The 26,233-nt window shown below is 37.1% G+C and overlaps 1 protein-coding gene across 2 annotated transcripts; it reads right to left on the reverse strand.

Annotated features, from left to right (window-relative positions):
- Positions 1 to 1,498: 1,498 nt before the first annotated feature.
- MOB1A (MOB kinase activator 1A) lies at positions 1,499 to 16,965 on the reverse strand. 2 transcript variants are annotated; one of them, XM_090281533.1, is made up of 6 exons: positions 16,744 to 16,965; positions 13,602 to 13,765; positions 9,303 to 9,396; positions 7,730 to 7,863; positions 3,881 to 4,044; positions 1,499 to 2,210 (listed from the first exon to the last, which is right to left on the reverse strand). In XM_090281533.1, exons 1-6 carry the CDS (start codon positions 16,755 to 16,757, stop codon positions 2,133 to 2,135), a joined length of 648 nt encoding a protein of 215 aa, XP_090137659.1. In that variant the 5' UTR covers positions 16,758 to 16,965; the 3' UTR covers positions 1,499 to 2,132. The 2 variants fall into 2 exon arrangements, with proteins under 2 accessions (XP_090137659.1, XP_090137658.1); XM_090281532.1 differs by having other exon boundaries at positions 13,602 to 13,768.
- Between the last annotated feature and the right edge of the window lie 9,268 nt (positions 16,966 to 26,233).

Here is a 26,233-nt window from a genome sequence, read left to right on the forward strand (position 1 = left end):
CATGGGAACATGGTAATATTTTTATTTTTTAAAAAAGGACATTCTGAGTCTCAAATTACCAACAACTTTATTTGTGTCATTAATAAGCTGCCTTTATACTACTCTAACATGACCATCTTTGGTTCATTTTGGGGCTGAGTCATGAAGAGAGGAAGGATTTCTATTACTGAAAATAAATGGAGAAAAGTGAGAACCTTTTCATTTGAGAATATTTGAAATATTAGAGATGATAATGAAAGTACAACCCTGTTTGAGAAATCTAATTTCATTCCTTGCAGGCTTAATTAAAGTCTCAGTGGCACCTAGAAACCTGCTTTCTTGTTTGTAAATGATCGACATAAACATATGGACCACCTGACCAGGAGGGACCTTTGATAAACTTAAATATGGATTGTGGAATGTCTCTTAGAGGGCTTTTCTCTTTTTGTCCTAAGTGATTATCCCACTCTTTAATTCCTGAAACAATGAGGTACTGTTTCAGCCTAAATAAGATGAAATGTCTTGTTTCCTTTAAAATTCTGTATTTTATAATTTATTGAAATTGAGTTATTATAAAAATGGCGTTCCTAAGCAACTCTTTCCTTTTATACTCTAGTGGAATAATAAAAATAAATAACAAAAACCCTGTCAAAACTAACCTTTACCAAAGCCATCAAGATGTTGGTGAGTACTCTGCAAAGGTCACTCTGAAACAGAAAGATGAACTTAAAGTTGGTGCCAGTCTGGAAAGTCTTTAGTATACTTGTGCCTCAATACATCTGAACAATCAGCGTTTACTAAATCCTATAAACCTAGTGAAAATCAAATCAGTTCTTCACTAATAGGGAAGGTTCTTTTTATCTCAATAGAAATAAAATAATTTCAAGTTTTAATACAAAAACAATTAACACTGGATAAAACCCCTATGGGGGGCTCAATCCATCCTTTGATATTAACAGAATGAAGTTATTTTAACTTATTCCTCCCGTGTTGCCTCATTTAAACACATGTGTGCACACACACATGCACAAGCCAAGAATAGGTAACACACCAAACTTTTAGCTATGTTATAAAACGTGTACACCTTTCAAGGGTTTTTTGTGTGTGTCTGTGGTTTTCCTTAATGTTAATCCTTATTGGGATAGAGTTGGTGCTTTTCTATAGTACTCTTCACTAACTCTCAAACCACAATAAAAACATATAGAAGTAGTTATTTAAAAAAGGAAACTCAAAACAATCAAGTAATCTGAGTACTTCCTTCCATTCTTCTATCCAGATTTTCAAGGCCTCTGAAAGAAAACATGAGTGAAAATAGTGGTTTGAGACCTCAATTTGAAGTAATTTTTGGAAGTTCGCTTTTTGTCAGCCAAAAGCTACATACATATTCAAATTAATCTGAATGAAGTATTTAAAAAAAATCTACAAGACCACCTTTAGATGCTTATAAAAAATTATTTGTTACACACACACTCCTAAACATTTAGATAGGTTCATATGTAAATAAAATCCCAAATACAGATTAAAAAATAAAGTCATTTTAGAAATAACTTTGGTTACTCCCATACATGTCATACAATTTAAATTGCAATCATGGATTTTGAAAAAATATACATATATGTATTATCTATAAAAACACCAGTATACAACTTCAAACTAAAATGTTATCGAAAGTGACACAATGTTCTAAATCTTAAGGAAACTTGAAAATACCTCTTCTACTTGTAAAATAAAAGCACAATCAAACCGATCTCAGTTTTGAGGAAATTTGTGGTGGAAATTTGTTAATAAATTATTGATGGAAATTCTTAGTATCCATTATGCTGTAACCTGAAACAGACTAAATCATTTTCTTTAATAAAAGAATAAGTAAGTTGATAAACTACAGATTAATCATCACATATTAAAACTAAGTGTGACTCAGTGACAATAACAGGAGTGGTCACCCAGTGCCTCAGATCCGGCTGTGTCCTGAACTTCTCACTCTGAAGATATTAGGCAAACCTACCTTTGGTACAATTTATCAGTAGACACAGACAATAGGTCTTTTAAATCCTGTTTTCTTAAAGTTTATATCACTAGTCTATAATAGATAGCAATGAGATAGCTCTAGCAGTAAATGAAGCAAGAGGGTAACTGTGTTCTCGAAGAAACATTTATCTGTCTTTTGATCCAAGCTTTTCAATTAACTCCTGAAGAGGTGCCAACTCACGCCTATCAATCAGATTAAACTCCTAAAAAGAGAAGAAAAATAAAAATTTAAAATAGATCTAAAATTAAAACTCTGTAAATGTCATTCAGAGAAGGTATTCCCAACCCTAGTTTTTTGAAATTCAAAAGAACAATGAAATGGTCTCTGTGAACATCTCAAAATGAAATCATTTTTTGCTCCTTTTTAAAATATAGGGGACTTACTAAATAAGCAACTGTACATAATAGCATCTGTAAAATATTAAAATCAATACTGACTATGTTTGCATTTACATGGAAATTATCTGAAAACTATACACTGAACCTTTGACACTGGCCATCTCTGGGGCAGCAGACCTTTTCCTTTCATGTATCTATAGCTACAGCTATACTGTAGATCTATGTCAAGCAACGATATCAAAAGGAAGACAGAGAAGAGCACAGTACATTCTCCTTTGTGTGATACAGAGAAGTGTAATACATGATATCTATCATAAAGCTGCTGGTTTTTCCACCCAAAATATAATATTTAGACATATTTATATAGTTTGCATATATTAAGTTGGCCAAAAAATCCATTATATTTTTTCCATATAATAAATAGCTCTAGTAGCCCTTAGTTGTTTTTAACTTCCTTTGAAACAATTGTTAGACTGTATTGTGACAGCTGTCATCAGCATGCATTAAAAAAAAACATCAAAATTGGTGAGTTTTTGTGCAGCCATTTTAATATTGAAGATGGAAGAAGATACACAACATTTTCAGTGTATTATGCTTTATTATTTCAAGAAAGGTAAAAATGCAACTGAAACACAAAAAAAGTTTTGTGCCATGTATGGAGAAGGTGCTGTGACTAATCCAAAAATATCAAGTGTGCAAAGTTTCTTGGTACTAACGACATTTTGGCCAAATAATTCTTTGCTGCAGGGCTGTCTTATGCACTGGAAGATGTTTAGCAGCACCCCTGGCCTCTACCCACTAGAAGCCAATAGAGGGAGATAGCAGACATATTCAAAATATCCAAATCCATAGTTATTGGTGAAAATGAAAAAGATGTCTTTTACTTTACAAAAAAAAATAACAGACTATTTGGCCAACCTAATAGAATATTATATCTCTAAAGTGAGGCTAAAGAAGTACTGATTCTTTGATATCTTTGTCAAACAATGTGAATTATATTGATTTTTTTAAAGATTCAATTCCAGCTAAGGACCTATAAGGAAATGGGCCACATATCTGAAGGTTGTAGGCTTTTTTAAAGTTTTTAGCTGCTGACTTCATAAGATTTGCCCTTAGGTGTGATTTTTGGAAACTGAACCCAAGACAGCAGGTAACAGATTCTTCCAAAAGTTTATCTTCCAGGCGTAAACATCTGATGAAACAATCCAACTTCAGACATTTTTCATAGCGACCCTTCACTCAGCAATGGCAGAACAGAAGGGTATGGACAAGCCTTCTCGGATTTTTTGGCGTTCTTTGTCATACCCAAACCAGAGACCTGGGCAATCAGAGGCAGAAAGCTCAACATGGAAGTGATGCTTTCTATGCTGCTATGCACACCCGTGAAATAAACAACATGGCAAACAGAACAGAAAAGAGCGCCTTGCTTAAACTTAGCTTTTTATCTATAAATGAGACTATAAATTTATCTTTATTGAAGTTACCAAGCCAAGTATGTCGCAAAGGACACAGAAGTCAACATGATTCAACTTACCTGAACAAAGAAAATAAAGTGCTTAAAGGAGGTGTTTAGGTGGGCCTCCTCTTGCAGCTGCATCACAGAATCAAAGTGCTGGTGATAAATATGGGCATACACTCTGAACAGACGCTTTAGAATGGTCTTTGCCACAGACATAAAGTTTTTGGGAAATGGAACACCTATAATCAAATTACGTATATATTCATTAGTCTTTATCTAATTGAACAGCAGCAAGTTTAGATACAGCCATGAGCAATTCCAACAGACAAACATACACATTCACAAATACAACTCTATTGCTATATTCTTTTTAAAAGGAAAGGGAAAAAAAAAACCCAAACCTAAGTATATGAGATATACTGACATACCATACTTTTTCTGACTGCCTTAGAATAGCAGGTACAGGTATCAGAAATTATATATGAGAGTTATTGAATAAAGTTAAAATAAAACTAATTTTAGTTGTTTAATATTGAAGTTTCTTCCTAAGATTAAATGGAACAAGAATAAGCATTCTTACTATAAACATAAAATTTTTACTTTTTGTAATCTGTAACACTAAAAAAAGTTTTTTACACTTAACTAACACTGGAAACTCTCCTAAGCCAAAGAAAAAAAGGCACACTTCACTTCAAGTCATCATAATCTACTGTTTACAAGTATTTTATCTTCTAAATTACTCTGAAAAGCCAGTTTTCTTAAACTAGAAGTACAAACTTTTTTATTTTTTAAAGTGCTATTTTCATTTTTCTGTAATCTAAGAAGGCGACAGTTCATGAAAAAGGGAGGAAGGACATCTCCCTATTTTTCAAAGAAAATAAACATCTCCTTAGAAAAGAACTGGGAGAAGGTTTGGTAATTTCTCTCCAGGCAGTGCAGGTAAGATGCAGCTGCTTACTTCCTGAGAATTTTGGTTGACCAGACCAACGTCTCTTAGAAGGTAGGGATAGGAGAAAAAGAATACATTGGTACTGAATACAGTAAATAAATGCATAAGGATGTCTCTGCTTCCAAAATAAACTAGATTAGGTGCCCTTAAAGGTCTGTTCCAGAACATTACTCTTGAAACATTTTTTTTCTTGAATCTTTTCAGACGACTAAAGCTGAAACACTTTCTCCTTTCCTGCATTTTGTTTTATTTCTCAATTAGTCCTTAATAGCTTGAAATTTAGTATATTTTGCTTTTATAAACTGATTTTTATGGGGGATTTCCCACTCTCCAGTCTTGGTTAACAACTTGTCGTTTCAAATGTTATTCTGGAACTTATGGGCATGTTTTTGTAAAATGGGACTTGTATTCGTGTACTGAAAAGATGGATTTTTATGTCAAACTCCTTTTCTCTCAGAATTTACAAATGGGTATCTTGCTAATAAAAGGAACAGTAATAACTTGGATATATTAGTTTAAAAATGAACAATAAATTCTGTCTAATATAAGTACATAATTGGCATAAGATGTAGATAATAGCTTGATGAGAGGGGAGAAAGTATTCTAGAACATTAAGATAAATTATTGATGAGTGGGAAGCTGAGAAAAGAGTATTGAGTCATAAGTATTCTTTATCTTCCATAAAAGGAAACCTTTAATGAATAAAGAAATATAACTTGTTTTAACTTAGCACCTTCTAAACTGAATTTAACAGAAACATTTAATTATAGCCAGTATACAACAATAAATCTATGAGAAAGGAAATAAAATGCTTAATAATAAAATGGAAAAGCTGACCAACAGCAAAGACACCAAGTATAACATGATATAACTTTTTATCTCCAAAAAAATCTTTAATGAAGACTTCAAAATAGGAATCAGCTATGGTCTGATATTTGTGTTGGTGCCCCTCCCACCCCCGCAAAATCCATGTTGAAGTCCCAACCGCCTGTGTGGTGTCATTAGTAGGTGCAGCTTTGGAGAGGTGATTGGGTCATGAGGGTGGATCTCTCACGAATGGGATTAATTCCCTTATATAAAGAGGTCCCAAAGAGCTACTCTTCCACTATGTGAGGACTAGGTGAGAAGGTGGCAATCTGCAGCCCAGAAGTGAACTTTCACCAGAACCCAACCATACTGGCACCCTGATCTGACTTGCAGCCTTTAGAACTTTGAGAAATATCAAATTTCTCTTGCTTGTATGTCATCTATTCTCTGGCATTCTTGTACAGCAGCCCAAACAGACACCCTTACACTAAAAATAACTAGGATCAATTTCATCAATAAATACCAATTCCAAAATCTTATTCAAAATACTAGCAAATAAAAAATATTCTTCCAGAAGAACATTAAAAAATAATAATAACGGAGAAAACCTTATGGCTATCAACAATACATATTAGAAAACTATCTGATTAAACTCTACAATCATACACCTGACTTAAAAAAATGTAACCAAAAGCAGGATTCTCGCTTAATGCTAAATACTAGAATCACTCATAAAAGGAAACAAGTAAAGGATGTCTGCCATTATCACCGTTAGTCAGCATTGCTCTGGAAATACAAATTGGTAAGTTCAATTAGGTAAGAGTTACACAAGAAGTATACATTAGCAGAAAGAGGCAAAATTGCTATTATCTTAATACAACAAAATAATATACTTTAAAAATGCAAGAAAACCAACCCAAAACAACAGAAACATTTAAAATCTGATGGTCAATTATAAAATTTATATAAAAATCAACAGCATTTCTATATACTGAACACTAACCGGTTGGAAACCAAATATCTATAAAAAAACATTAAATGCTTAGGAATAACCTTAAGAAACTTGCAGGATTAGCATAAAATAAACTATAGAATTTTACAAGAGAAAACAATAAGTAAGAGACATGAAAAATTGAAGAACTATACCTTGTTCTTGGATAGTGAAACTCAGTATTGTCAAGAGAACAAGAATCCCTATATTAATCTACAAACTGAATGAAATAATAATAAAAATCTCACAAAGGTTTTTTGTTTTGTTTTTTTTTACCTTGAAAAAAATGATTCTAAGTTCTTTGGAAGAACAAATATCCCAGAATAGTCGTGAATATTCTGCAAAAGAAGAGCAAGGAAGAGAGACTAGCCCTACAAGATGCTCAAAGATATGTGGCCATAGTTAATTAAAACAGTTTAGAATTTCTATAAGAACAGATAGAGGTTAAAAAACTCTAAAATACATGGCAACTAGATAATCAGGAGAGAAAAGACACACGTGTTTGATAAATAGTACTGGACAAACTGACCAGCACTTATAATTGGAAAAAAAATGAAGGGAATAGTGAGAAAAAAATTCCTGAATTCCTGACAGAACAAAGATCTAAGGGTAAAAACAAAACCACAAAAGTACTAAATGAAAACACAAATATTTTTATAATAGTGAAGTAGGGAAAACCTTTCTAATCATTGATTAAAATCCAGATGTCATTAAAGAAAGAAATAAGACACTTTTATGTATATATAAAAAAATAGCAAAAACACTTGATGAATACAGTAAGACAAGACAACCTGGGGAAAAATACATACAACATTTATGATAAAAAGCTAGTATCAACATACAAAGGAATGAACAAAGGATATAAAGAGAACACACAATGATCAACAAAACAATGCTCAATCTCATCAATATCTTTAAAATGTACCTTAAAACAAATTTATTTACACAAATTATAAAAAGTTTTTTAAATGAGTAACAACCAGTACTGGTAAAGAAACACAGGTAGGCACAAACATGTCTGGACATGTCTGGAAAAAGTATACATTTATAATCTTTTCAGAGAGAAATTTGGCAGTCCCGTTAATTTTTTTTTTTTTTTTTTTTTAGAGTAATAGTGTTAAAAAACACACATTTATCGTTTAAAAAAAACAACAACAGTTCTACAGCATTAACTCACCAATCTTAGAAGGAAAAAGAGTTTCATCATCAAGTTGATCCTGAACCCAAGTCATCAAATAGTCAATGTATTTTGGAGCAGAACATTTGATTGGCTTTTTAATATTAGTACCATCTGCCCAGTGATATTCATATCTGAAGAGAAAAAAGTATGACTGATCAAGTTTTCACATTAACAAATGTACAACTTGTAATCAAAGTAGGTTCACATCTCTAGTAAATTACCTAAACTTCTACTGAAGATTACTGAATTTCCTATAAAATTATTTTGAAATGTGATGGTTATGACTGGAAGAAAAAGAGAAGAAAATGTGGCAGCTGGCAGTGCCAGAATATAGCACCACCCTGGGAAAGATAAAAGAACTTCATTCCTGCCTGTTAGGTAGAGGGTGCTGAGGACTGGGGAAGAGGCTAATGGGTCACCACATTCTGAGATCCATGGCCACCAAGTTAACTACCAACAGGTCAAGATTATAAAACCCTGTTTCTTGCAGAGGGCATTAAAAAAATATCCTTAAGCATGCATCTTTTCCATCCTCACTGTTGCTGAGGTAGAATGATTAACAAGACTTACACAAAACTTCACTGTGTAAAGTATTTAGACCATAGATAAATTTCATTCTATTTATTTACTTACTTTTAACAACTTTATTTATTTCTAGACAGAGGGGAAGGGAAGGAGAAACAGAGAGAGAGAAACATCAATGTGTGGTTGCCTCTCACATGTTCCCAACTGGGGACCTGGCCTGCAATGGAGGCATGTGCCCTGACTGGGAATTGAACCAGCGACCTTTGGTTCACAGGCCAGCATTCCATCCACTGAGCCACACCAGCCAAGGCTCCTATTTATTTTATTTAAATGTCTTTTAAGAGAGTTTGAGAACTAAAACTTAAAACATAAAATAAAACCATCTATGAACTCACTGGGGACCTAATTATCCTTTATACCTGTAGCAAAATTAGGAAAGATAATTTTTTTCCCAAAAAGTAAATAAATATCTTGATACCACCTATCATCACATAAAATCATTTACTATAGCAAAAAGACTGGAAGGAAACACCTAAATCATACATCGTCATACCTTGAAACATTATAGGTGACAAAGAGTTTTACTTTTTTCTCAATACTTCTTGAAATTTATTAGTGGCAAATTTTTTAAATCTAGCATCTTTAAGCCAGATAACTAAAGCAGCACAATTTGGAAATAACTAATACCAAATAACACAAGAAAAAAGAATCAAATATTAAAGAGTCAACTAAAAACTTGATTTCAAGAAATTAATGTAAAAACCAGAAACAGAACCATGTTAATAAAATTCTAAATTTTTTTATTTCTCCAATTAAACATTCACCTTATTATAATGCAATTACAAAATCAAACACTAAGTACCAAGTGGCAAAGTATTTAATTACTAAAAGCTTATAGATAAGTATTCAAGAACTCATAAAACTAAACTGCTTTTACACAAGAAAATAAGAAAAACAAAAAAGTATTATTTAATTTCTATCAATTAGTGGTTAGCTTTATTTAGTAATCCAAACACCTATATAAAAAGGAATAATATATACATACCTTGGACCTGCAGACATGACTGGACAGCTTGCTTCAGTGCAGAATTCTGTAATGGTTCCATATAACATGTTGATCTGGTTGAAGAAATCCACAGCTGGGAAGATAATAGCAGAATTGTGTTAAAATATATATGTAAACAAGACTAAACATCAGACCTCTCAGCTGAAGGAAAACAGACAACAGACTCAAATTCCTGGCTGAATTCTTGGGAAATTCAACAATCCGGTATACTGAAAATTCTCTTTATAAGTTGTAACACCTAAGTAAACTTTTAATATACATTCATTTTGAATATACTAAGCTTTTGACCAGCATAAAACAGCAGAAAAATCAGATATAATTCTAACTTAATGGTGACTATTACATCATTAGCATATACAATTTGATTACATCCAAGGGAATAAAAAAACAAGCCGTAGCTTCTATTCATGTGGACCAGACAATAGCATTTGTGTTAGAAAAGTGTTGTGGAATATATTGTGAGGCAGCTCTATCGGCTGTTACCAACAGGCATTTTAAAAACATAATTCATCATAAAAAAATAATTGAGGCTATGCATATTAAGGACATATAAAAGACACGGGATAATGTCTCTTGACATTACAAGAGATGAATAATACATATAAGAAGGTAGTTATACAAAGGCCAACAACTAAGTGCCAGACTTCAGAGAAAAAGCAACATGTACAGTTGAGGGAGTCAGGAAGTACTTCCTAAAGGAGCTTCAACTAAATCTGCAAAATAAGGGAAAGGAATGGGGTGAGTGAAACAACTTAACTAACTGAAACATACTCTGTACAAAGAGAACCCCATAAGCCTTAAACCCACACAAGTTTTTTACAGTGTTTTAGTTCCCTGTCTAAAGGAGTACCTAAAAACCCACTAAGGCTTTTCCAAGTTTCTTAAAAAACACATTAAAGGAACTTTGTACAAAACTCCCGTACTTACAAACCTTCCCCTTAATTAGTCATGTTTTTAAGAAAGCAATACTTAGGCACTCAATATTCTTTCAAAACAAAGAGCATGTTCAGACAGTTGCTAGTTTATTGGTTGAAAGCAGTAATTTTCAGCCTGTGTGCCACAAGAATTTTTAAAACATGTAATACCTGACTATTAGTCAGGGGCACTTACCTCTTTTCCTTTAGGTTATCAATATAAAAAATAACAACAGCCATTCAGTGTGAAAGAATCAAAAGTACACCTTTTTTTTTTTTTTTTTTTTTTTTTTTGTCACAGAAGCAAAAAATATATTTTTGGTGTGCTGCAGAATTTTAGTAATTAGTTTATGTGTGCCATGACATGAAAGAGGTTGAAAATCACTGGTGTAAAGCAATCGTTCTCAAAATGTGCTCCAGGGATTCCGTTTCAGGGGGGATCTGTGAGGCTAGAACCATTTTAATTGCTGTTTTCACTCTTATTCTCTCAGGAGGCACACTGGAGTTATCCAGTGGCTCTATGATGTGTGATATCACAACAGACAGAAGGCAGAAGCAGACACAAGATTTGCAAGAATGTAAAACAATGCCACATTTCTCAAATAATTTATTTTGAAAAATAGTTATTAAAATATACATATATTAACATGTAATGGGTTTACTATTATTATTTTTAGATGAATATAAAAACGAGCAATATTTTAAAAAGTTCTTTGGGGTTCTGAATAATTTTTTTTTTTTTTGAAGATTTTATTTATTCATTTTTAGAGAGATGGAAAGGGAGAGAGGAGGAGGAGAGGGAGAGACTCATGGACCGGCTGCTTCTCGCATGCCCCCAACCGGGGACCAAGTCTGCAATCCAGGTATGTGCATGCCCTGACCTGGAACTGAACCAGTGACCCCTCAGTTCACAGGCCGGCACTCGACCCACTGAGCCACACCAGCCAGGGCTGGGGTTCTCAATAATTTTTAAAAGAATAAAGGGATCGTGAGACCAAAAGGATTGAAAACAGCTAGTCTAGAGCACCAAGTCACAAAGAAAAAATCTAAGGCTGAAGAAGGCCAATAGATGTCTGCAGAATAAAAGATGGTAATTTAAATAAAGTTTAAAAAAGAGGGGTCTTTTCTAAATATGTAATACTTCACGTGGCTGACATATCAAGAAATAAAGAAATATACAGTGAAAAAATTTAAATTCCCACCATTCTAAATCCCACACACACAGGTAACTACTCTATTAATTTTTTTCTGTACCCTGCCCCCTAAGTTTCTTTGTCCTATCTTGCACAAAAAGTAATACAGTAGTCCCTCTCTATATCGCGGTTCACTTAGCGCAGCCTCGCTGTATTGCGGGATTTTAAAAATATTATATTTAATTATTTATCGCAGATTTTTCACTGTATTGCAGGTTTTTGTGGTACTGTTTACATGTTGTTAAAGTTACGAAGGTTTAAGAGTGTAAAATATGTTTAAGAACATAAGTAGGGTTTTTAAAAGTGTGGGAAAGGCTAATAAGGGAGTGCAAAAGGTTAATAAGGGACTGGGAACGGTTTATAAGTGTGTGGGAAGGGTTTATAAAGCCTTAAAATATAAATACTAAAATAAATGTAAGATTCCTACTTTGTGGATTTTCACCTGTTGCAGGGGCGTCTAGAGCATAATACCCGCAATAAGTGAGGGAATTCTGTATAATACATAGTTCTGCACCTTGTTTTTTTCTTAGTGACAAAATTTTTCTTAATGTGGCTACTAGAAAATTTTTAATTACATTTGAACCTTACTTTACATATTCTTTTAAGATTTAAAAAGAATTGTATTGATTTACTTTTAGAGAGATGGGGAGGGAGGGAAAAAGAGAGGGTGGGAAACATCAGTGTGCAAGAGATATATCGACTGGTTGCCTCTGCACATCCCCAGCTGGGGACTTGGACCACAACCCTGACATGTGCCCTGATTGGGAACGGAACCGGCAACCTTTTTTGCAGGCTGGTGTTCAATCTACTGAGCCACACCAGCCAGGGCTTTTTGTTATATATAGATTTAAACAAATTTTTTTATTTATTGGTTTTAGAGAGAGACAGAAGAAGGGAAAGAGAGGAGGAAGAAAAGGAGGGAGTGAGGGAGGGGGAGAAAGAGACATTGATTTGTTTGTTGTTCTACTTATTTATGCATTCATTAGTTCATTCTTGAATGTGCCTTCACCTGATGTTGAACCCACAACCTTGGTGTGTATCCAATGACAATGACACTAACCAACTGAGCTATTAGGCCAGGGCCAGGAATGATACACTGTTTTAACATTCAAATCTCTAGCTTTAGCATATTTTTCCATGCTCTGCTCTCATTCTTGAACTCAAGAGTGACTTTCAGCTCATGGGTCCAACCATTTTCTCCCAATTTCTCAATTTCCTGTGACAACTCTTTAAATCACAACAAATAAGTGACTGAAGGTATGAACTGCAATTGACTTTTCTGTATATGTGGTAGATAGATGAGAGCTGCTGGGAGTGGAAGCACAACTATGCAGATGGATTCCCTACAAAGTTATGTTCCACCACAGGTAGACTCTCTGCACGTATCAATCTTTTATTTGACCTTACTCAGTTCCATTCTCCCCAGAAATTACCCTTAAACACGCGTCATTTCTCCTTAGGTCTCTCAACCACAAAAGCTACAACCAGGTACTTACATGTTTCTTTACAGATAATCTATTATATTACAACCCCTACATACCAGTGACCCTGGCTGGTTTGGCTCAGTGGATTGAGCGTCGGCCTGCGAGCTAAGTGTCGCTGGTTCGATCTTCCAGTCAGGGCACATCAGAGAAGGAAAACTCTGACTCCAAAAAACTCCGCTGCCTTGCGGCATACCTCTTCAGGGGAAAGGCTAAGGGAGTAAACCACGACAGAAAATCCGGAGCCGGAGTCCCTAAGGCGGTTTGACGTTGTAGTCAACACCGGCAACTCCTGCAGCGCACCTGAAACCAAGCTGTATTGACTCCGTCTTTCCCTTGGATCCTTCAGCTGCAAAGAGAGGGGGGGTCTGCTGCATGGGCAACAGCAGACCCTCCATATCACCCTGCCCAGGCTCTGTAGCTTCAGCTTCACTGGAGAGGATACTCCAGCGTCATCGCAAGATGTCGATTCAACACGGGAGGAGACAGATACCGTGTCACTCCCGAGTCGGACTGCACAGCCATTCTCGGCGGTGCAGATAGACTCTTAAGAAGCTACACCATCGTCTCTCGAGACGGACGGCTGCCGACGACGACGACAACATACCAGCAAAATAAAATTCATTAACAAAAAGATTTTAACAAAATCTTCCTATAAACCAGCAACGTTGAATGTTATTTAAAACTTACTGTTAACAGCAATCCATTCATTGAGATCCTCTCCCTCTGGCAACATAACAGCTTGTCTCAGATTTCCACTTCCTAGAGTTGCTTCTGCATGTTTCAAGAGTTCATACTGATGAGACCCTTCAGGGATATTCTTCTTTGGTTTGAATGTTTTAGAAGAGCGGCTGCTGCTGTTAGGTTAAAAAAAAAAAAAAAAAAAAAAAGTCTATCAATTTTTAGGACTAGAAGCAGAATGGCATAATTTTAATGGCATAATATAAACTGCTCTGTAAAATAAAATAAAAAAATACTTCCTGGAAAATGCCAGGATTCTAGGGGTGGGGAGAGGGGTTATCACAATAAAAGAATGCTTTAAATTTCTTTCCTCACATAGAAACAATTAGCAGCACAATTTCACACAGAAGGCAATTTATGCCTCATGAAGCAGTCTGGTACAACAGAACGGGTACTTGAACCAAAATAAGAAAAAACCTGGATTTTAGTCCTTGATCTGCCACTATCTGTGACTGCTTGAGAAACCTAACCTCTTTTTGGCCTCAATTTCCACCTACACAAAATGGGGCTGGGAGGGAAGTAGCCTTAAGGTTCCAATAGCTCAAAAAAACAGTTTCTATATCAAAATATCTAGGATGCCATCAAAGCAAACCACAGCATAAGTAACACATTTTTTAAAGTTTTTAGCAGGAGAAATAAATGAGACAGAGACAACTGGTTATTGGGGGGAAAAGTCTTTATTCCTATCTTATACCATCCACAATGAAGTTCTTCTTAACATGTCACAAAACCCAGAAACTTTAAGTGGATGGATTTCAAATCATAACAATTAAAACTTCAGTAACAGCCCTGGCTGGTGTGGCTCAGTGGATTGAGCACCAACCAGCCTGTGAACCAAAGGGTCACTGGTTCAATTCCCAGTCAGGAAATATGCCTGGGTGGTGGGCCAGGACCCCAGTTGGGGGTGTGTTAGAGGCAATGATTGATGTATCTCTTATACATTGCTGTTTCTCTCCCTCTCTTTCTTCCTCCCTTCCCCTTTCTAAAAGTAAAATAAATAAAATCTTAAAATAGAAAAAACAAACCTTCAGTAACAGCAAAGAGACAAGTAAAGAAAAAGTACTTGCAATATATATTACACCTTTAAGGATAAACTGGGTAATAATGGGCTTCTATAATCTGTTTAGAAAAATGGGCTAAGGAGATAAGTCGGCAATACAGAAGGAAAAATGTAATGACCAATGAATATCTAAAAAGCTGTTTAGTTAAAGTAAGATTTATTCTTCCTTAAACTGAGTGTCAAAGTTAAAAAAATTAACATTACGTGTGGTGAAAATGTAAAGTGTTTCTGGGAGGGCAATATGGCAGAGACAGAGAGAGAGAGACAGAGAGAGAGAGTGTGTGTGTGTGTGTATAAACACTGAATTGTTCCTCCATCTTCTCCTTCCACTTCTAAGTAACTCTCTTACACATGGGTAAGAATGTGTTTTCCAAGATTATCTTTAATAATGAAAAATCTTGAAACAATCCTAAGGTTTATTAGAAGAATGACTAAATGACTATGATACATCCACATCATGGAATTAAAATCACAATGAGATCCAGTACTATACCATTTCACATCCACTTAGGATGGTCATAATCCAAAAGACAATAAGTGCTAGTGAGAGTGTGGGGAAAATGAAATTCATACAACACTGGTGGGAACGCAAATTGGTGCAGTGCTTTGAAAAGGTTTGGCAGTTCCTCAAAAGATTAACCAAGCCCTGGCTGCTGTGGCTCAGTGGACTGAGCGTAGGCCTGCGAAAAAAGTGTCGCTGGTTCGATTCCCAGTCAGGGCACATGACTAGGTTGCACATCAGGTCCCCATTTGGGGCCATGTGAGAGGCAACCACACAGTGATGTTTCTCTCCCTCTCTTTCTCCTTTCCCCTCTCTCTAAAAACAAACAAACAAAAATAAATAATTAAAAAAAAAAAAAAGAAAGATTAACCATAGTTACCATGTAAATGAGCGATTCCACGCCTAGGTATAATATCCAAGAGAAATGAACACATACATCCAATACAAAAAATCTGTAGTACACAGAAGTTCATAGCAGCATTATTCATTAAACCAAAAAAGTGGAAACTCAAATATCCTTCAACAAAACATAGTTCAGAAGAAATACACAGCCTCACATTTATGTTCAAAGAGCAACTAAATAACGTGCATACACAAACTGCTAAATAAACTAACTCATAAGAAAAAGATTCTTGAGGGATGGTATTGTCCAATAATATAGAAATTTGCAATTGGGGAGATTGTTCTAACAATACAGACATTTGCAATTAAAATCTAAATCATACAGACTTTTTGACATGGTAATCATACTTTGGAGACTATACCCTAAAAAAAAAAAAAAAAAAAAAATCAAGAAGGAAAAAGCGATTTGGACAAAGATATTCTCAGTAGTTCTAATTTATATAAATAGTGAAAGAATCCAGATTTCTCACAATAAGGAACTAGGTAGATTAACTCTAGTTATGAAACACTATGCAATTTTTAATTTTAGTAAAAATGTCAAGTATGTGTGTAATATCCATAACTAAAAATGTGTACTAATTACACAACATATATTTAAGCAATATACTACGTAGAGAGAATAATAAATAACGTGTTAGAGCAACGCTTCTCAAACTGCAGCACTCCACATTTTCCTGGGGCGGCATTTTTCCGCGGGGGTAACAATACTGACGATAATAAAAACTGGACAAACGGTGGAGTAAAAAGCTAAGTCAGCAGAAATCGTTACTAGAAGGCTCCAGCCTGCGGAGCATACGGGAGCCCATGACGAGGCCCGGAGATGCGCCCCCAGATCGTCCCTGCGCCCTCAGGGGCGTTGGGGAGAAAAAGTTTGGAGGCGCTACGGCCCTCAGGGCCTTCTTGCTCCGTTTCCTTTGCGTCGACTTCTCGTCCATTTCCTTTGCGTCGACTTTTCATCTCCGTCTACCTCGGCCCACTTCCTAGCCTCCCCGAGGTCCCAAACCGGGACAAGACAAGAACCGGCCACTTCAAACCCTGGGCCGGCCCTTGCCTCAGCCTCCGGCTCGCTCCTCGCCGACCTCCGCCCTCAGAGTCAGCCCTGGACCCCTCAGCCGGACAGCACTCACAAGAGGAAGCTCATCTTCTATCCTCAGATGGGAGGGGAGGGGCCGCTGGCCCCTGCCGCAGTCAGGATTCGGCGCCCGCACAGGAACTAAGAGGTAGCCAACAGTCCTCAGCCCGCCGACAGCGAAAGCACTGGCCACCGCTTCTCCGAGCCGGAGCAAAACCGGTATAATCGGATGCAAGCGGCTGCGCCTACCTTTTCAGCCACCCCCACCTAGGAGAGTAGAAATGCGGAACCAGCAAAGTCTCGCGAGAAAAGGCTCCGCTTTGCCCCGCCCTGCACCCAGCCGAAAGGTATTCGGCTCGCCCTTTTCGCCCCACCCTCTTTTACAGCTCACCCAATCATCGTCCTTCAGGCCTGGACTTCCTTCTCTAGAGGGCGGGGTGGGATTGTGGTCCTAGGCCTGGAAGAGTGTCTGGCCCAGTAATTGGCCCAGCGTGTTGCCCTTGGTTTATGTCGCCTAGGTAGTATGGGACCTCTAAGAAGACTGCAATTTAAAAACATTTAATTTGATTTTTAAATCGAAATATAATTCACATAGTATAAAGTCACCTTTTAAAATGTACACTCCGGTGGTGGTTTACATATATTCACAGAGCTGTGCAACCACCACGACTATTTAATTTTAGGGGATTTTCATCACAAATAGAAAGCGGTACCCACTAGCAGTGCTCCCTCTTCTCAACCCCTGGCAGCAACTAGTCTACCTTCTTTCTATATTCATTTGCCTAATCCGGACATTTGATATAAGTGAAATCGTATATGTTTCCAAGATTCATCTACGTCGTAGCATATGTCAGTACTTCATTCCTCTTTAGAGGTGAATAATATTTCGTTGTATGAATATACCTTAGTTTGTTTATTCATTCAGCTGCTGATGAGTATTTCCTTTTCTACTTTTTATCTATTATGAATAATATTACTAGGAACATTCCTGTACCAGTCTTAATGTGAACAAATGTGTTTATTTTGGGGGGGTATACTCATATATCTAAGGGTGGCTGGTTCATGAGGGGAAGCAGAGTTTGCCACCCCAAAATATTCCTTTTGGGATATTGACGTTTTTAGCTAGTTATTTTCAAGAAACAAAAAGACTCAGAAAGAACCTTTAACCTTCCCCCTAACTGCCCCTAAAAGAATATAGATAGAGGACCTGCTCCAGAAAGGGAGCTATTAGCATACATAACAATAGTTTAATATGAATTAAGTAGGACAGACAGGGAAGAGCCTAGTAAGACTCTTTGATCAGATTCCTCTCTGTGCCCCATTGTTACATTTACTTACCAGACATTTTCTTTTCATCACCCCACCCAACCACCTTCTCCTTAGCTCAAGAGGGCTATAAATGTTAACTGCCAATCTGTCCTTCGGTGCTATATTCTTAGGAAACCCCCATATGTGCATATGTAATAAATTCGATCATTTTCTCCTGTTAATCTATCTCATCTTAATTAGATTATTAGTCCAGTCAGAAAAATTTAGAAAGGTAGAAGTAAAATTATTTTTTCCTCCCCACACTTACATGGTAACTATATGTTTAACTCTTTGAGGAATTGTCAGACTGTTTTCCAAATCAGCTGCACCATTTTATATTCTTACTGGGAAATGTCTGAGGATTTTAATGTTTTCACATTCTCAATAACATTTGCTATTGTCTATCTTTTTGTTTAAAGCCATCTTAGTGGGTATGAAGTGGTATCTCATTGTGATTTCCATTTGCATTTCCTTGTTGGCTGATGCTGAGAATCTTTTTGTGTGCTTATTGGCCCTTTTAAACAAATTTATTTTTATCATACTTTCAAGTTAGCTCATGCCCACAAAAGAACCATCCAACAACTCAAAAGGGCTTCAGTTTCCAAAACATCACTACCCCCTTCTTCTTCAACACCTGTGAGTCCAGACTCTGTACCCTGCCCACCCTCCCACAAAAACTTTTCTCACCAAGCCCTCCAGTGTCTTAGTTTATAAATCCCATGGGCATTTTTTAGTCATTATCTTACTTACCACTTGATTCTCTCTGGCCCATCCTACCAGGCTTCTCATTTGATCACAGTGATTTTATTTTTTCAAGAACCTCTTTGTTACTCCCTGTGATCTGGCCCCTTCTATAAGGTGGGAGTGGGGGCCAGAGAAGGGGGGACCATGGCTGAATTTGTGGTAATAGTCTACTTCAGCTAGATATTTTTGGTGGCAAGTGACAGAAACCCACACTGTTCATATTTCCATTAGACCTATCACATTTTCTTTCCCACTAGACTGTAAATTCCTTTGGGAGGCAGAGATACAGATTGTTCATTTGTCATGCCCAGTGTTCAGCATTTTGCCTGGCACACAGAAACTACTGAATAAATGTTCATTGAATGAATGGGGATATAGACTGGGAATCCTAGTCTAATAGAGGAGGTTGATACAGAAATAAGTGGTAATTAATACAGTATTACCAGTACTGATAAGATAAAAGTGGAGCAATTCTGGGCTTTTTATGACTTGACCTTTAGTTTTCTGGTTTTCTAGCTTTGTTGCTCAAGGCAGTACTGTGGTCAAACAACTCCTTGCTGTTGTCCCTGAACCTCCCTGAGTCCATGATCCTGTTCTTGCAATTTTTTCTTCACAGAATGCCTCACATCATATTCTGTCTTTCAAGATCCAGCCAGAAATCCCCTTTCCTTTCTCTGAACTCTCATAGCTCTTTATCTATATCATTCTTACAATATATAATACAAGTTCTTAAAAAGTTGTACTTACATATTAAGCAGCTGTTATGTTAGTGGGTAGGAATTTGAGGGTTTATATTCTCTTCTACTTTTCTAAATATTCCAGGTCTGCTCTAGTAAGCAAATACTCATATTATTTTCAAACTTCCTTTTTTAAGTGAAGCAAGATAGAATAGTAACTAAAAGGCTCATATTTTAGAGGTGGCAGTCTGGACTGAACCATGCTGCTGCTATATAATAACCATATGACCTTGATTATTTTCATAACCTTTTGCTTCAGTTTTCTAACCTGTAAAACGGGGTGGTGGTAGGGGGACTCATAGGGTTGTGAGGATTAAATGAAAGATAAAGAACTCAGTTCTTAGAACATAAATACACCCAGTCAACATTTACTATTTAAAAAGGAAGAAATTTTGACATGTTTTATCACCTCTAGTAAATGACCAGCTTCCTGAAAGAAATCCCTAGCTGTTCATCTTTGTATGCCTACTATGTGGTCTTGTATCAGAATAGATATTCAGCAAATATTGCTAAATGAATGCAGTTGGATACTTGGCTAAATATTATTCTGGATCAATTTTTTTCTTAACTGATGCAGTCCCTTAACTTTAGAAGTTTTGTGTAGCTCGGCAAGTAGTTGCATCTGTTTGCCCAGAGAATACTTTCTCTCTCTCTCTCTCTCTCTGTCTCTCTCCCCCCGCCCCCCACCCCCGCCCTCCCACTTGGGTTCCCCCAGGTTAGAACAATTTTTTCACTAAGTGGGAGTGAAATGACCAGATACGGCAGTACATTTATTTCTGGGAGGGATGGAAGTACCTAGATACTTCCCCAAAGACTTTTATAAGGAAGCCATGTAGGAAAATCACAGAGACATTATATCACTAGGATACTGGAGTGAGAGCCACAAGGAAAGTCCTGTGCTAATTTGGGACCCTTGGCTTATAAGAAAGAACATAGCCATTAAATGCTAGAGCAGTGGTTTACACTGGAAACCAAATCTATGTGTCTTGGATACCTAAATGTGTTCTATGAGAATTTTATTAGATGGTGTTTTCAGTTTGTAATACATAATCTCTCTAACACACGATTATTTTAAACTGTGTGGCTTAATAGAAATATAATGTATAATTTAATTTTTTCTAGTACATATATTTTAAAAGCAAAACAAAAACAAAAATTGCTAATGAAATTAATCTTGATAATATGTTTTATTTAACGTAATACTGTATATCCAAAATAATGTAATTTTTAACATGGAATCAGTCTCAAATTTTCAGATGAGATATTTTAGTTTTTTCATTCTAAGTCATCAAAATATGATGTGAAGCTATTTTAAATCTACAGCTCAATATAGACTAGTCACATTTCAAGTGCTCAGTGGCCACATGTGAGTAGTGGCTGCTATAGTGGACAGTTCAGTTTTAGATCATCTTGTGCTTGTTCTTGTTGGTACCAAAGTTATTGCTCTCTAATGAAACACTAACAGAAGCATATAATATGAAAACAATGCAGTAGCACCAAATGACAATCATATGACACCTTGCTGGAATGAAGACACCAAGAAAAAGGAAAATTGCGGGAGAAAGAAGTCACAGCTCAGCAAATGGTGATACAGGATGCCCAGAACACAAATCATGTTGCAAGTGGTTTTATTTCATCCAAAAATCACCTGTCATATTAAATAATGATCTTATTTTGATTTTAACTTTGTAGTTTTGTTGGTGTTTAATTTATAACTAAGTGACTTGGTAGTGGCATAAAAGCTATAAACAAGGATACTTACAGATTTGTACTTTTATAATCATTTATATTATTTAAATAATCTAATTATCCTAAAAATGTTTCCAGACAGCATGGGGAGAAAGGAATTTATGAAAGTCCCCTTCTCTTAATGACATTGTTCTTCAAGTTGGAGAATCACCAACGATATGGGAATTTAGCTATGTATTAGGAAAATCTTTCAGAATAGCTAGATTTGGGAGCCTCAGGGATTTGGCAAAAATCCTAGGTCAATATTTGAACAAGATATTAATAAAGAAAAGGAGATGGAGAGAGAGAGACCTAATTGCCGCAGGGCAATTTGATCCCCCAGACACAGCCTGAAGTTTACAAAGACTGGGGAGGTTTTACTCTCCCCTTGGATCAGTTGGTCAGAGAGATCTCTGCACACCATCTGGTCACAGCACATGCTTGAAAGCAGAAGCTAAGCAGCAAATTATAAAAGCCACCAGTACTGACTCTCCTGACCTATTGTAACCTCCCATTCTCCCCACACACATTCATCACACAGTTCCTCTTTCCAGCTCTCTGAGCAGGGTTTGCCACCTTGCATTTTCATTTTATGTAAGTGTCCTACCTCATCATTTGCAAAACTCCAGCTTTACCCTAATAACCATATCCATGCAGGGCCTCTTCCCCCTGTAGTCACAGTAAGGTTTTTGCCCATCCTAACTAGTTGGTGCTCTCTGAAGCGGCTTGTGTTTTAGACTCTATCACAAGTGGGTGAAGAAATGATAGTAAAATTGCTAAACTGTCCTTTCCGTCATCTCAGGACTCAAAGATGATGAAAGAGAAATCCCAACTTATCAGATATTGGAAACTCACTCAGCAAAGAAGCCATATAAAAGTTTCCACTTTGGTCTTAAGTCTAAGGTCAGACCTCTGTCAGTAATATACACTGGTGAATAAAAGACATGGCCTTCTGGAGCTTACATTCAGCTGGGGAAGATAGATACTAATCAATTACACAGTAAGTACTAGGAAGAAAAGCACAGAATGCATTAAAACCATTTAGACAGTGTTACAGGCAGGAGAGACTGGGGAGTCTTAGGAGATGTTATTCAGGCCAAGACCCCAGAAGATGAGTTAATTGAAGGAAGAAAGAGGGAAGATGTTCTGCTCAGAGTTAACACCATGTGCAAAGGTTTTGAAGCAGGTAAGAGTTTCCTATGATCAACACACAGGAGACTTCCGGCCAAGATGGAGGCCTAGACTGACACGCTCCATCTTCCTCCACAACTAAGAAGGAATACAACTACCACAAAACCATAAATAACCAGAAGATCCAGAAAATAAATGGAAGTCCAACGTATGAAATTATGAAGAAGTGATGCTCATTCTGGACGGGTAGGAGGGGCAAAGTCTGGGTGGAGAGGTCAAGCTGTGCTGGCGGCGGCAGCTGTAGCAATGGCGATGGGACAGTGGTAAGCACAGACACCCGCATTTAAGGGGAGGTGAGAAGCACCTGGGGAGTACCCCTAGCTGTAGACCAGACCCGTCAGCTTACAATTCCAATGCCCGGGAACACAGGCCCCCATTGCCTTGGAATGTGAGGCCCGGAGTGGGTAGGGATGGAGGAGGAGGCTCCCGGTCGCTCAGCAGAGAGTGAACGGCAGGGATCCATCTTGGACCCCCGCCCCCACAGAAAACACCAGATGGTGAGAAGGGTTGCCCAGTTGTGACAAGTTCAGGGGGCTCCACCCCTATAGTGTAGGAGGTGTGACAGCCCCACCCAGGAAGCTAAGGTAAACACAAAACTGTCAGGATGGTGAGGGAAAGAAAACCAGGGATCAAATCAACAAATTGGAACATAGGGAAGGAACAAACAGTCAACCAGTGCAGAAAGAGGAAACAAAAAGTGAAGAAAATGAGGAGAGGCTCAGAAACCTAAGGGACAGCTATAAGCGAGCAAACATCCAAATCATAGCGTTGCCATAAAATGAAGAAGAACTAGAAATTGAAAAATTATGTGAAAAAATAATGAAGCAGAACTTCTCTAACTTGGGGAAGAAAATAGACTTACAGGTCCAGGAAGAACAGAGAGTTCCAAAATAAGTGGACCCAGGGAGAACCACTCCAAGACACATTATAATCAAAATGTTAAAAATTAAGGTTAAAGAGAGAATCTTAAAAGCAGCAAGAAAGAAGAGAATTATGTACAAAGGGGTCCCAATAAGGCTATCAGCTGATTTCTCAAAAGAAACTTTTCAGGCAAGAAGGGACTGGCAAGAAATATTCAAAGTAATGAAAAGCAAAACCCTACAACCATGATCATTCTATCCAGAGAAGCTGTCATTCAGAATAGAAGGGCAGAGAAAGTGCTTCCAGGACAAAGTAAAAGTGAAGGAGTTCGTCAGATCCAAACCACTGTTATATGAGATGTTAAAGGGACTTGTTTAGGAGAAAGAGGATCAAAACTATGAACATTAAATTGAAAACTGTATCACACCAACAACAGAAGCTAGGGAACTGAAACAAAGGCAAACTAAGTAGGCAACGAGACTGGGAAAAGAATTATAGGTATGGGGAACATATTGGGGGGAGGTCAGCTGTGAGGGGGAAGGGAAGAAAGGGAGGGAGATGGTGCAGGAATTAAGAAGCATAGTAGGAGGGAGTGGAGTAGACAGGAAGATGTTGAGAAGAACTATATGCACAACCAATGAGCATGGGCTAAGTGGGGGGGGACAACTGGAGGAAAGTGGGTTACAGGGTGGAGGGGAACAAAAGGAAAAGAAATTGGGACAACTGTAACAGCATAATCAACAAAGCATATTTTAAAAAAAGTTTACTATGATCAAAGAACTAAAAGAAGCCAGTGTGATGAGAATGTGGTAAGTAAGGGGGAAAGGGAAGGAGGTTTGAAAATTAGACCTGCCATTTACCAACTGTATGATCTTAGGACAGTTACTAACCTCTCTATCCCTCAGTTTCCTCATCTATAAACTGGGAAGAGTAGTATACTACTTTATAGGGTTACTCTGAAAATAAAATAAATTTTTATGCATAAGCATTTAGAACAGCACCTGGCACAAAGTAAGTGTTATATGTCAGTTACATTATTCGATGCAACAAATCATTTCCCTCAGTATTACTACCATCTTGAGTGTCTTAATAATAAAATCAGGACAAATAAAGGATGTATATAAAAATTTTCATGATAAAATACAAGTTATAATTTATTTGTAATTATCATAAGGAGATAAGCAAAAAACACATTAAAATGGTATCTAAGTTCTGAAGTTTGGAAGATAAACATCATTTTCCATAACCATTTTTAGTGCTGTGTGAGTCATGTATCTTTTTTTGGACTGATTTTATTTTTTTCCCTAGTTTTTTAAAAGCATTTGGTAAAACATTATCTCTATTCTTTAAAAAAATCATACAAAATTTTGTAAATGGTTAAAATGTAATGAGTTCCTTTTAGCAGGCCAAAAATAAGGAAAAGGAGGAGGCGGAAGAAGGAGAAAGAAGGAAGGAAGGAAAGGAGGGAGAGAAAGGAAGGCTTATTAGAGTATAATCTTCAGGGAGAATCATTTCTCAAATGTTCTGTTACCTTGTCAGAGTTCCTTGTCCTGCATTCTGGTCACTGTATGCTGCAAAGGTTTGTCTTCGATCTGACCTAACACAACAGTGATAGGCATGTTTCGTGGAAGAACATGGGTTTGGATGAAGAAAAACCCATGTTTAATCCTGGTACTACCATTACTACCTGATGACCACGGGCAAATTAACTTTGTGAATTTTGTCTCTTATTATATAATACAGAGATAATAATATAATGACCTCACAGGAATGTTACAATTATATGAGTAAATGTAGGGAAGTGTCTAGCATAGTGGCTGGCATATGGTTAATGGTTTATGAATTTAGTTCCTTTCTTCCTGACCCTCTGACTCCCTGTCCCCTTCTCGAAATTAGAAAAAAAACTAACTTGCGTCTCCTCCACAAATACCCCCCACCCCCAGATCCAGAGAAGTCCCTTAAATAGAAGACACCCCAGTTCAAAAGCCAAGAAAGAGAAAAATTAAAGAAAGAACCTAAATTCTGAAAATTCTGAGGTTGGTATTCTCCAACCACAGGATCCCTAACCAGCTGCCCCTCCCCACCCCTGCCCTTGGTTCATAAAGAAGATATGCAAAAGCTCCCTGTAAATCACTGAAGGTTTTTGTGCAGTCTTCTCTATGAAGTGCCTAGTTTTTTATGAGCTGGGGTGCACATTCAGTGAATTTTTAGGTTCCCTTTCCCCTGTCTGCCTTAAGACCCTGCCAAAAAGGCTGAACATACTCCTTAGCCTTTTTTCCCAGCCTACACTTTCACTATGGCCATAAAGGCAATCCCAATTTAAAGGCAAGGAGAGGACTGTGCCATGGATCAGTGGTCCTTCCTGTAAACTCCCAGAACCCTCTGGGCATTCCTCCATCACCTATCCACTGAATCACTAACACGATTTGTCTTCCATCCATTAGGCTAGAAACCTGGTTAGGACAACTTTGCATCTTATTTAACATTTTTATATCCTTATTTCCAAGTGCAATGCCAGGATTTATTTAACCCTAGGTGTCTCTGATTGGTGATGCAATGTGTGTCATTCTGTCACTACTTCTTAGTCCTTTTTGTAGTTTCCAGTGTGTGTGTGTGTGTGTGTGTGTGTGTGTGTGTGTGTGTGTGAAACAAAACACATGAATTGCTTTTAGAGTAAGAAAAAAAAGGCATGGCCTTCTCTGGCTGGATGTTTCAAAGACTGGGTGTCATGCCCTAGCACTGCCTGCTTTAGTGGTATTGAAATAGAAGGCTTGTTGGCCAAGTATTAGAATGTTCTGAGATGAGAGAAATTCAGGGAATACGGAATGGAGGGGCATGGTCCAGGCTGGCCTAGGGTGAAAGCAGGGTTCTGGTCCCCGTGTCAATATTAATTTCCCTAGGGAGGGAATCCTAGGATATGATAGATGAAGGCCTTGATTTCTTCAGGTTAGTCAGTTAAAATGGAAGTTTGACTGG

This window comes from Furipterus horrens, unplaced genomic scaffold (assembly GCF_987537825.1).
Source record: "Furipterus horrens unplaced genomic scaffold, mFurHor1.1.pri manual_scaffold_6, whole genome shotgun sequence".
Classification (NCBI taxonomy): Eukaryota; Metazoa; Chordata; class Mammalia; order Chiroptera; family Furipteridae; genus Furipterus; species Furipterus horrens.

Excerpts from the sequence above, each read along its gene's own strand:
- MOB1A (XM_090281532.1), bottom strand. Across the intron at positions 7,864-9,302 it reads GTCATGTCTGCAGGTCCAAG|ATATGAATATCACTGGGCAG; the intron begins GTATGTATATAT and ends TTTTCTCTTCAG. Across the intron at positions 2,211-3,880 it reads ACTTTATTTTCTTTGTTCAG|GAGTTTAATCTGATTGATAG; the intron begins GTAAGTTGAATC and ends TTCTCTTTTTAG.